Below are 10,573 nucleotides of genomic sequence, written 5' to 3' on the forward strand. Positions count from 1 at the left end.
TTATTCCATTCTCTTAGGTTTTACGCCAACGTTTTTTAATTTAATGTATTTAATTTGCATTATTTTTTGGATTTTTGTTTCATGAATGGTTTTTAGACTGCAAAAGTTTCAATCTTTATATGTATTTGTATAGATTCTTTGATTCATTAATATAAAAATGAAAACTATTTTTATTTCTGTTAATTTTCACCTTTTCTTTTTGAAATTGTTTATTTACCTTGTGAAATATATACTAGCCTAGTAGCCTTGTACCCGTGCAATGCTACGGTGGTATGTAAACGCAAAAGGGAAAAGTAGTGGCGGGTATGCACTTTTTTTTTCCGTTAAAAGAGGAGAGAAAATGGATGATGTGTGTGTAATGTGAGGTGTGTAGTACATTTTTCGTGTGTCGTTTTTTTAAATTTTTGATGGAAATGAATAGGTGTCTTTGGTTGTTCGGTTAGTAGATCAATTGATGTTATTAAAGCAAGATTCGGTTCAAGTTTGACATCCCTCTTCTTAATTTTGAGATTGTTGTTTTAAATTGACGGATCGCGTAAGATAACTGTTTTATCCAGTATTTGGGAATATCGAATATTGTAGATAGGTTGTTGGTCATTTATATCACTCGAATGATGGATATGATTGAGTTTTCTGAAAATGTCTGAATTAAAGTGCACTGTATTTAAGTATCGTTTATCTTACGAGGAATAATAGTTAATAATTGAGTAGGTTTTGAGTTGATAATTAATTGTTCGATTTTGTTTTGAATATGCAGTGGTGAAAATATGCGGGTTCTTACCAATTAATGCTGATGTGGATATACCGTGGTGAAGTTGGTCAACATTGTAAGATTCAATTAACCAACTGTGATCCTGGTTCATTGCAAAACGTTACTTCCAAAGGGGCTTCGTTGTATTAGAGCACCTTTTTCCGTCTGGTGTTAGGCATCAACAGCATCCCTTAACCCACGCTTTTTGCTAGTAAATTGCATTTAAAGTTCCCGCACAGTTGATCCAGCAAAAAAGAGAATCTAGTCTCCGTGAGTCTATACCAAAATTACACAATTTCAGTTTCTGTAATAGAAAAGATTCCCACCAAAGGGGGATCGTTACCCTAGCTTCTGTTTTGCAACGTCTTTGTTAATTATGCCTCAAATTCAGAAGCTTTATAATGCATGTAAAGCGTCTCTATCTCCCAATGGACCTGCCTCAGAAGATGCTTCTGAGAAAATACGTTCTCTGTTAGGTATGTATCAATGCTCTGTATTTGCTTCTTGGTTTTTCTTCAATCTTTTATATTTTTGTTGATTTCAGTTTTGTAACATTACTTTTTTTCCCTTTAAATAAACATGCAAGATGATTTGGCTTGTCGATGACGTCTTGTTATGTTTGTTTAAGTTACATTAAATTCATTCCCATAATTGTGGTAAAAAACGGGTCAATATGGTGTTCACGTGTATTGTTATCATTTTATTGTTCCTTCTGATACTACTGTTTACATATCTAATATCCCGTACGTTTTAGAGCTTATTTTAGATTGGTTTCGTGACAGTAGTGTTTTTTTTTACGTATGAACATCGTATCAAATGTTGGATCAAGTACAAGTTAGCTGTAGCGATTCTTCCATCTACTCATATGGGAAGTATATATCCACTCCAAGAATAATTACTACAGTTCACTTGCCTTCATAAATAGCTGTGTCAGTTACAATAGTTGTGAAATATTGAACATTTTGATTATATTTGCCAGATTGTCTTAAAAGTTATTGCTATAGACATAGAGTACACACAAAGTCCTTTCAGAATACCTTACATGACACAGAATGAAGGAAAAAAGCAAAAAGTATTGGATCATAAATCCTTAGTTTTAACAACCAAGAGGTTGTAGGATCAGTTATACCTGACTACCTGAGGCATGATGCCACATGCCACATGTTTGTTATAAATATCAACCGATTACGTAGTGTTTTTTAGAAACTATTGATTTTACTTCTGCCACTTTAATGCGATAGTTCTGACCTGCTTAAGTGACTTATGGGATCTACATAGGTTATTCTGGTAAACTGGGTTGGCATGTTTGAATGTGTCTTTAAGGTGATAGTTGTAACTTAAAGACGTCATATTATTAACATTAAGGATTGTTGGACAGATTTAGGTCATTCTCTTAAAACCTAATAATAATTAAACTGCAAATACCCTTAGGAGGTATAGGAGAAGATTTACTCTCTTAATACTATATTTATATCTTGTCAAGTATCACAGTAAGCTTCTTGGTAGTTATAGATGTCGTAGTTTCAATTCGTTATGGAAGTCTCTGACATGTTCTGTCTTTCTATTTGGTGTGACTATGGAGGTTAAGCCTTTAATCTTGATAAGTTAAGCCTTCAGGCGCCATAGATGGAATTCGTTTGATTGAATTACTTTTCGTCTGTCCGCAGCCCAAGCCAATAAAGAATAACTGTTCATCAATTGCCATAAAGAATAACTGCCCTACTTGTCCTTGTTTAATAGAATATACTGATATCTGGAAACTACCTTGATTGCTAGAAATAAGATCATTAAAAGTTAGTCATCTTGGCTAGTCATATACTCATATATGATATAAATACATGCAAATGTACTTTTCGGTTGTATTTTGTTTGATTTTTCATGTGTGTGTTGATTATACTCCAAAATCTTGTTACCAAAAGCGATGCACTTTGGCGCCGTGTCAATTATACTAATTAGCACTCATCTCATCATCTGTCATGTTCGAGGATATATGTATATGCATGCATGGCACGCACGCACACACACATACATACATGATATTAATAGTTATATTTACACACAAATATATCTATATATGTGTATATGTATATATATATATATGTGTGTGTATATGTGTATATATTATGGCTCTGGTTCTGATGATTTTTGTCCATTGTACCCCTTGGTCCCCTTCCAGATAAAATCAAGCCTTCAGATGTTGGGCTGGAGCAGGAAGCACAGTTGGTACGTAACTGGACAGGTCCTATTAATGATCGCAACGGGGCCGATCGATCTTTGCCACCAATTAAGTATATTCATATTCACGAGTCAGACAGCTTTTCTGTAAGTTACAACTTGAAATTTCACTTTTTGATACGTACGAGACCTAATCTTGAATTCTTGATACATTTATTTCTTTTCCAGATGGGGATATTCTGCATGCCATCTTCCTCTATCATTCCTCTCCATAATCATCCTGGAATGACCGTTTTTAGCAAGCTCCTTTATGGATCAATGCATGTAAAATCATATGATTGGCTTGGTGAACCCTCATCGTCTGATACATCTCAAGGTATTACGTCTCTAAGAAAACTTCCATATCCGTATACTGTTTTGTAGTGTAAAGGAATAAGAATATGCTGATTTAATCTTGTTTGAAACGCCACTGATGACTAACCACTATGCCCAAATCCATATTATAAACTGTTTTTCTGTTCATCTTGTTAAAAAAAATAAAAAATTCTTGGGGATCTTCGTTAATACCCTTAATAGTAACAAACTGAGGAATCTTGTATTCTTGTGAACCTTAATCATCAATATCATCAGTTATTTACTAATAAGTATTAGTATGATGGGCAAATAGGTAAGTTTAGATATAGGAATAAATGGAGCCATGGCTCTGTGTATTATGTCTTCAGAGATTAGATATATCAATAATAGATGGTATCATAGAAGTGGATCTTATCATCAAACATAAGACCACAGGTAAAAGTTCTGTTTTCTAATTTTGGTAAACCATGGAAATGTAAGTCTTTTGTGAGAGAAGTATATTATCTTATCTGAAGGACGATTGATTTAGGTTGCTAGCTGTATAAAGACCGCATAATAGACAAATCTGATACTCTAAAAAGGTCATTGTATTTGCGCTTCTTTAGGTGCGAACTAAAATCAGTAGGTTTACTACCAATTATCCACTTATACTTACGTATACCCATCAAGCTTGATTCTTTTCTGTTTGGTTTTATCTAAATTACTTTACATAATAATAGTGAGATGATTTATGTATTTTTTTCTCCCGTTAAGTTTTCTTCTGCGGTTCTGCCCTGTTTCAAACTTGCACATTTATCTTTAGTTATTCGGTTAAAATTGGAAAACTGTATAGATAAAACTTTTTGTTGAGTATGCAACTGAAAGCACGTCACGTGACAATAGAAAAAGTCAAAGTTGGGTACTTCATTCTAACTGGGTGGTTTGTTTCATTTTTACTTCAGCAAGACCTGCGAAACTTGTGAAGGATACCGTGATGACCGCTCCTTGTGGGACCACAATACTCTACCCAACTACTGGTGGCAACATCCATTGTTTTCATGCCATAACTCCTGTTGCCATCTTTGACATCTTGTCACCACCTTATTCTTCCGATGATGGTCGGCACTGCTCGTATTTCCGGCGTCCAACCGGGGTAGATCTACCTGGTAAATCATTTCGTTTTCCCCATATTTCTTGCTTTCAAATAACACAAAGTATAAAACGACTTATTACCAAGAAGTTGAGAAATGGTACCTTTGGTGTCAAAAGTCGTACTCAAACTTTTATTCATTTTGATTTGACACAAAACTCACCCTTGAAGGTACAATTGAAGTAAATGGTGAAATATGCTCAGAAGTTGCTTGGTTAGAAGAATTTCAACCCCCTGATGATTTCGTAATTCGGAGGGGTAAGTACAAAGGTCGTGTTATCAAGACTTAAAACTTTTCATATGAAAGATTTAAACATTTAAATTGGGCAGCATCTGAGGTGAGATTAGCTATGTTTATATAGATGCTGAAGGACAATAATGTATTTTCTTGGTTATTCAGACTTCCCCTGCATATACAAACATGATAATAGTGTCCAGTTATTTACAATCGGTTCTCATTATCTTTGAAGTTTTAATAGATTTGCGTGTTACTGCTTTTTACTTATTACTTGTTGGATTTGTCTACTCGCCAGCTCAAAATAATAGAATTCAGAGGCTTTTAGTTTGAATGATTTTGGCAAGTTTAACGTTCACGATTTCTTGATTTAGAATTATTTTATAGTAGGGTATGCTTGAGTAGTTTTGTGTAACATGCTAAAATAATAGAAGCAAGAAGGCAAATAACTCAGGTATGGCGGCCTAACTGAGTTTTTTTTCGTGGCCAGGTCCAATGTCAAGGTTACGTACTTACGTTAAGTATTTAATTATTCCAGTAGTTTATTACTAGTAGTGGCAATCATTAAGAGTAAACAATTTTAATGTTACATTCTTTATGGATGCCAGATGATCTAATGACAAACACTAAATACCAAAACCAGGAAATATCGTTTTATCCTCATTCATTGTCTTCTAGATTCATGTCAACATCGTTTCATGTCACTTTAGAACTTTTTGTAGGAACTAACTGCATGTCTGCACCAATATCTTCAATTGGATGGGACCATAAAGTGTCCCAACATGGACAAGTGTGAACATTTGACATTTTAAAATTAGGATTTGAAAGTCTACTTACTTGTTCTTCCCTGGTCTTGCAACGGATGATTTTTGTGACGAAAAAAAGAAGATAAGAGTATTTTTAATGATCATTAGCTATTAATTACAACCCCAAAAAAACCTCATCAGAATCACACACTTATATTATACCGAACCCATATATTTTCCAACGGTCAGTGTCAGACTAGAAACTTACTTTACCAATATTTAATCTTCGTTGTTAAATAAAAACACCACACAATTCATTAGTTATAAAAAACCATTAACGCCTTCAGTGTATATAACATAAGACTAAATCAAAGTTCGAGACTACCTTGAGAGTTGGGACTTATGTTATAAACGAATTAGAGTCGGAGTTTCATACACTAAACTCAATTACGCTTATAAATTTCATACATTTTCACCATTAATCGTGAGTGAAAACTTTTTTTTTTTTTTACTGAAAATGACGGAAACAAGTCGAAGTTTTAGTTTTACTATGTATCGAACTTGTTATAGGCAAGCTCAAGTTTAGCACGACTTGGTTACGCCTCTACACAAATGATAAATACTTATTCATTTTTTTTTTTTTATCAAAGAATAACATGTTTTAATTTTAAATAATTTCTTACTAAATATCTTTAGTTACATTTTAGTAATAGTTTAAAACTTTGAATTGTAAGCTCCAACAACATTGGGTCGTCGACCCCAGAGTCCCCTCTTACCCTTGTCCTATGGTATGGAGTATGGCCTCGTCCTTGCGAGTCGTTGTCATTCCTGTCTCTTAACCTTTTGTTTTTTAATTAAAATCTTTTTCCTATATATGTATTTTGAGAAATTAAAATTTGAGTCTCTCTTGACCATTTAATATTTATAAACATTTCTATTTTTTATCGGAATCCAATATTAAATAAAAGGCAATTGTTATGACATAATCATTCTATAAAAATAACTTATTTGTCATTTTTACATTCTTTTTTAAAGTTTAGTTTTTTTTTAATTTACTTATACGAAAACAAATGAGCTTCTGAATCAAATTGTAAAATTGTATATGTCATTCACATTTCCTTCTTAAAATGTATTTCACTTTTATTTTTTTTATTGATTATGTAAAAATTTTTAAAAAAAGTTATTTTTAAAAAAAACCCTAATTATTTATACATGTTCTTTAAATTACAATCATCTAAATAATTTTGCTATATGCGGGTTAATACGCTAGTTGTATTCATTGGAAACTTAAGGTATACTATTATGAGGTTATGAGTAATGTGTTTATGTTTGTTGTCTATGCACACTAAGTATGTTTGTACCAAAACTTGAAAATAACTATAGGCAAACAGTATGACGAAAGCTAGAAACGGTAATTGTACATTATAGATGGTGACATGCGCAAAAGATACGAAAAAGAAGAAAACAAAAACAAATGATAATACAGGGTATGACGTGGCAAAACTTAGTGGACACCACGTCACCATCTATAATATACCATTACCGTATCTAGCTTTCGTGAGACTGTTTGTCTATTTTTAATTAGTCTTTTGGTTCATGTTTTTAACCAATTTTTTTTCTTTTTGGAATTTTACTACTTTGAGTTTTATTTTTTGGTTTAGGGTTTTTTTAGTCATGCGTTTTAACTAATGTTTATTTTTTTCATTAGCTTATTATTATTATTATTATTTAATATATTTTCCTATTAAAAATTTAAAATGAATATAGTAATAATAATATGTTAAAAGGCAAAAAGAAAAAAGAAAGAAAAAGAAAGGGCAAACGGGCTTTGTGTTGACTAACATAAATGAGAGAGGCAGAGTAAACAAGAGATCCATAGATCTACTCCCTCCCTCCCTGTAACAAACAATTTAATGCATGTAACCGCCCTCTCTCTCTCTCACACACACACCCACCTATACATACAACCTATACATACACACAACACTCACACTTTCTGTTAAATAACGACGAAAAAAAATATATATATATTATTCATTGATTCTCATAAAATAATACACACACTAAAAATCCTTTTTGATTTCTGCAAGTCAAAATCCGCTGACTGACTTACTCTCTTTTACTGTTTCTGTTTATTCATCAAACTTCTTCAACTTTTTCAGGTATATCTATATCTATATCTATATCTATTTCTTCTTCATTATTATCATTGTTATTATTATCATTAGTGATTCTTTAAGAAATCTAGGCCAAGAATGTTTAAAGATTTATATATATATATATATATATGTTTTCATCATGTTATTGATCAATTTTGAGTTAGTTATATTCATCAATATATACAAAATATATGTATCTGTGTATGTATATACAGGGTTTAGTTCTTCAAACCCCAGGTATATGATTAATGATTGAACTTATACACACACACACATATATATATATAAAGGCTAATTTGGGTCTGCATTTTTATATTATGATTAAATGGGAAATTAATTGGATAGATAATGATGAATTTATTATTGTATATACTTGCAGTATATTGTGTGATATGGAAAATAATCAGTTGAATATTGGCCGGCCACTTTTGTCGGTGAGGCGGGTTCCAGCCTCACCGAAGAATGAGTATAAAAGAAACGAAAATCGGGTTCCAGTTAGGCCAATGATGGAATCTTGTTTAAGTAATTTGAATGTAGATCCAATGATGAACACAGGGAGTGTTCCTTTTGGGTGGGAGCATAGTCCTGGAAAACCCAAGAATAATAATAAGCAAGTTCAGAAAAAGGAAGACTCTCCTGGCCTTCCTAAGCTTCCTCCTGGTTGGTTTTTTAAACCGAAAAAGAAAGAGTTGGATATTAGCGTGCCTACGTTGACTAGGTTTGAAAGTGTGGCATCAGTGTCGAAACAAAGTTCTGATTCGATGAATGATCATGGTGATGAAGATAACGATGCAGATGATGAAAGTGAAACGTTTATGGATGCACTTGATACACTTTCAAGGGGTGAAACGTCTTTTTATAATTGTAGTGTGAGTGGTGTAAGTGGAACTGGGTCAGAAGTGAAACCGTCTGGGATTCGTCCGGATGATCCAAAACTGCGTGAATTCATGATGGGTCGGTTTATTCCTGCTGCAAAGGCGATGGTGACAGATGTTCCTCAACATACTTTCAAGAAACCCGTTGTAAAAGAGATGCCACGAGAGGTCAAGAAGTTAGTGAATGTGGATAGTGAGAAGCAGCAGCAGCAGCTTAGATATGGACCTAACTTTTTGGAGGATGTTGCTCATGATAAAGAAAAAGTTGATTCTGATAGTGATTCTGATTATCATGAACATGGAAATCACTCGTTTAAATTTTGTGGACTAATACCCAGTTTTCGTTCTTCAAATCCTGTTCATGGAATGTGTATGAGGACAAAGATACCGATGTCTCCTGCTAGTAGAACTCAGGCTAGCTCATCTACTTTTAGCTCTTTCAGCGGATCTGATAATGAGGTATCTTATTGATCTTACTTTGTATTATGATTGTTTATCTGATTAATCATTGCAGAATACTAATCAAGTATGTTGATCCTTTTATGTTAGCCTGCCAGGATGGGAACATATGAACATAGGTCTTTCAATATTGTTTCGAAGAGTGAGTCCCTTGAAACCACAAAACTGGAAGGATCAAAGCTTTATAATCGGCTGCAGGGATCTGACGTTAGTCGTAGTGAACCTCTTCGATCTACTCTTCCTAAACAGAACAGCTCATATTCAGTGAAGAAAGGCTTAACCTTTAAAGAGTTACTAGATGGTCAGAACGGGAAGGAAACTGATTGCCAAGATATGATAGTTGAGAAGACCCTTTATGTGGATACTGTGCAAGTCGTTAAATCACCAAATGGATATTCGCCTTCATCATTTAGTAAACCGCAGTCCAACTCCAATGGGTCGCTGGAATCAGATATGCTTGCTGATGAATCACCACACAGTTTGAAAACAAAAGCACAAACAAGCTATTGGAAAGATCCTGAATATAATGCAGAAGTGGATGCTGATCAAGATCTGAAAGCTTCTGATAGCAAGCTATTTGAACGCCCTGCAGCCCCTCCATTGCCAAAATCACCATCAGACTCATGGCTAGTGCGTACATTGCCTTCTGTGTCTTCCAAAAGCACGCCTACGCGGTGGAACCCTCATAGCCCATCTCCCAGCATATCTGCCAGTGACCGGAGTACTGACAAAGACAATGAGTTACCATCTCCTCAGGTAAGTAATCTTTTTTTTTTTTTTGCTGTTTACTTTTCTACTAGATGGATCTGTGAACTAATTGCATATTATTTTTTTTCCAATTATCTCAGGGACCATTGGATCCTATACCAGAAAGTTAGATGAGTGGATCTGCTGTTTCAAATTGTTTCTTCTGTGCATATGTTTTGGCTGGGAAGTTCATCAAATCAAATGACTTGGTGATCATAGAATTAGTTGTTCTTTATGGATATTATACTCTCGTTTTGGTGGGCATATATGATTTTTTTCCCCCCCCCATTTGTAGTTAAAAGGTGAAGAATAAAGAAATGTACATTGTGGAGTTTCTTACAAATAAAATGGAATGTACATTGTAGAGTTTCTTACAATATAAAAGGAGTTCTGGCTATCTTGTCTTGTCTCTAAATCTTCTGTACTGGCAGATTTATGTAGATTTTAAACAAAACTTAAACTGAGCTAATCTGAGTAGACTTTAGCTGACCCAGACTGAACCTATGGGAACTAAAATAAACCAGACATACATACATTGATGAGAATATATGTGGATTCACCCAAAATGAGCTTAAACCAACCAAAACTATCAGTAAAGAGTTACTAATTTCAATTGCAATCAAATTGACCAGAACCAATTCAAACCTTTACACCCTGCAAAAAGTTTGGTCAATTTCTGAGATGAACCTTCTTGTTATCAACAGTTACAATTTCTTAACCTTTGTAGCTTCCCTTCAATAACGTGATCCACTCAAAGCAAAAAAAGCAAATATAAGTAGAGATGAATTTTACATTTGATGCAGTAGCATCACATGTTTATGAGACTTGTTTAGAGGTTATATTGCTATTTGATTCGAAAAACATGGTCTTGTTATCCCTGAATGTATAAATAGATAAGATGGAACCAGCCTTAAATGTGCATAGCCATGCCAATATGTTTAAA

The 10,573-nt window shown here is 33.8% G+C and overlaps 2 protein-coding genes across 2 annotated transcripts; both read left to right on the forward strand.

Annotated features, from left to right (window-relative positions):
- Positions 1 to 1,049: 1,049 nt before the first annotated feature.
- LOC122595982 (plant cysteine oxidase 5-like) lies at positions 1,050 to 4,870 on the forward strand. Its single transcript, XM_043768474.1, has 5 exons — positions 1,050 to 1,227; positions 2,928 to 3,073; positions 3,155 to 3,302; positions 4,222 to 4,425; positions 4,581 to 4,870. Exons 1-5 carry the CDS (start codon positions 1,128 to 1,130, stop codon positions 4,697 to 4,699), a joined length of 717 nt encoding a protein of 238 aa, XP_043624409.1. The 5' UTR covers positions 1,050 to 1,127; the 3' UTR covers positions 4,700 to 4,870.
- A 2,376-nt stretch (positions 4,871 to 7,246) lies between these two features.
- LOC122595812 lies at positions 7,247 to 10,027 on the forward strand. Its single transcript, XM_043768261.1, has 4 exons — positions 7,247 to 7,552; positions 7,929 to 8,883; positions 8,974 to 9,639; positions 9,732 to 10,027. The coding sequence occupies exons 2-4, from the start codon at positions 7,942 to 7,944 to the stop codon at positions 9,759 to 9,761; spliced, it is 1,638 nt and encodes a 545-aa protein (XP_043624196.1). The 5' UTR covers positions 7,247 to 7,552; positions 7,929 to 7,941; the 3' UTR covers positions 9,762 to 10,027.
- Positions 10,028 to 10,573: the final 546 nt, after the last annotated feature.

Source organism: Erigeron canadensis, chromosome 4 (genome assembly GCF_010389155.1).
Source record: "Erigeron canadensis isolate Cc75 chromosome 4, C_canadensis_v1, whole genome shotgun sequence".
NCBI classification, from domain to species: Eukaryota; Viridiplantae; Streptophyta; class Magnoliopsida; order Asterales; family Asteraceae; genus Erigeron; species Erigeron canadensis.

Coding starts and splice junctions, on each gene's coding strand:
- LOC122595812 (XM_043768261.1), top strand. CDS start 7,942: ATGGAAAATAATCAGTTGAATATTGGCCGGCCACTTTTGTCGGTGAGG. Junction 8,884..8,973: donor TCAGCGGATCTGATAATGAG/GTATCTTATTGA, acceptor CTTTTATGTTAG/CCTGCCAGGATGGGAACATA. Junction 9,640..9,731: donor ATGAGTTACCATCTCCTCAG/GTAAGTAATCTT, acceptor CAATTATCTCAG/GGACCATTGGATCCTATACC.
- LOC122595982 (XM_043768474.1), top strand. CDS start 1,128: ATGCCTCAAATTCAGAAGCTTTATAATGCATGTAAAGCGTCTCTATCT. Junction 3,074..3,154: donor ACGAGTCAGACAGCTTTTCT/GTAAGTTACAAC, acceptor TTTCTTTTCCAG/ATGGGGATATTCTGCATGCC. Junction 3,303..4,221: donor ATCGTCTGATACATCTCAAG/GTATTACGTCTC, acceptor TTTTTACTTCAG/CAAGACCTGCGAAACTTGTG.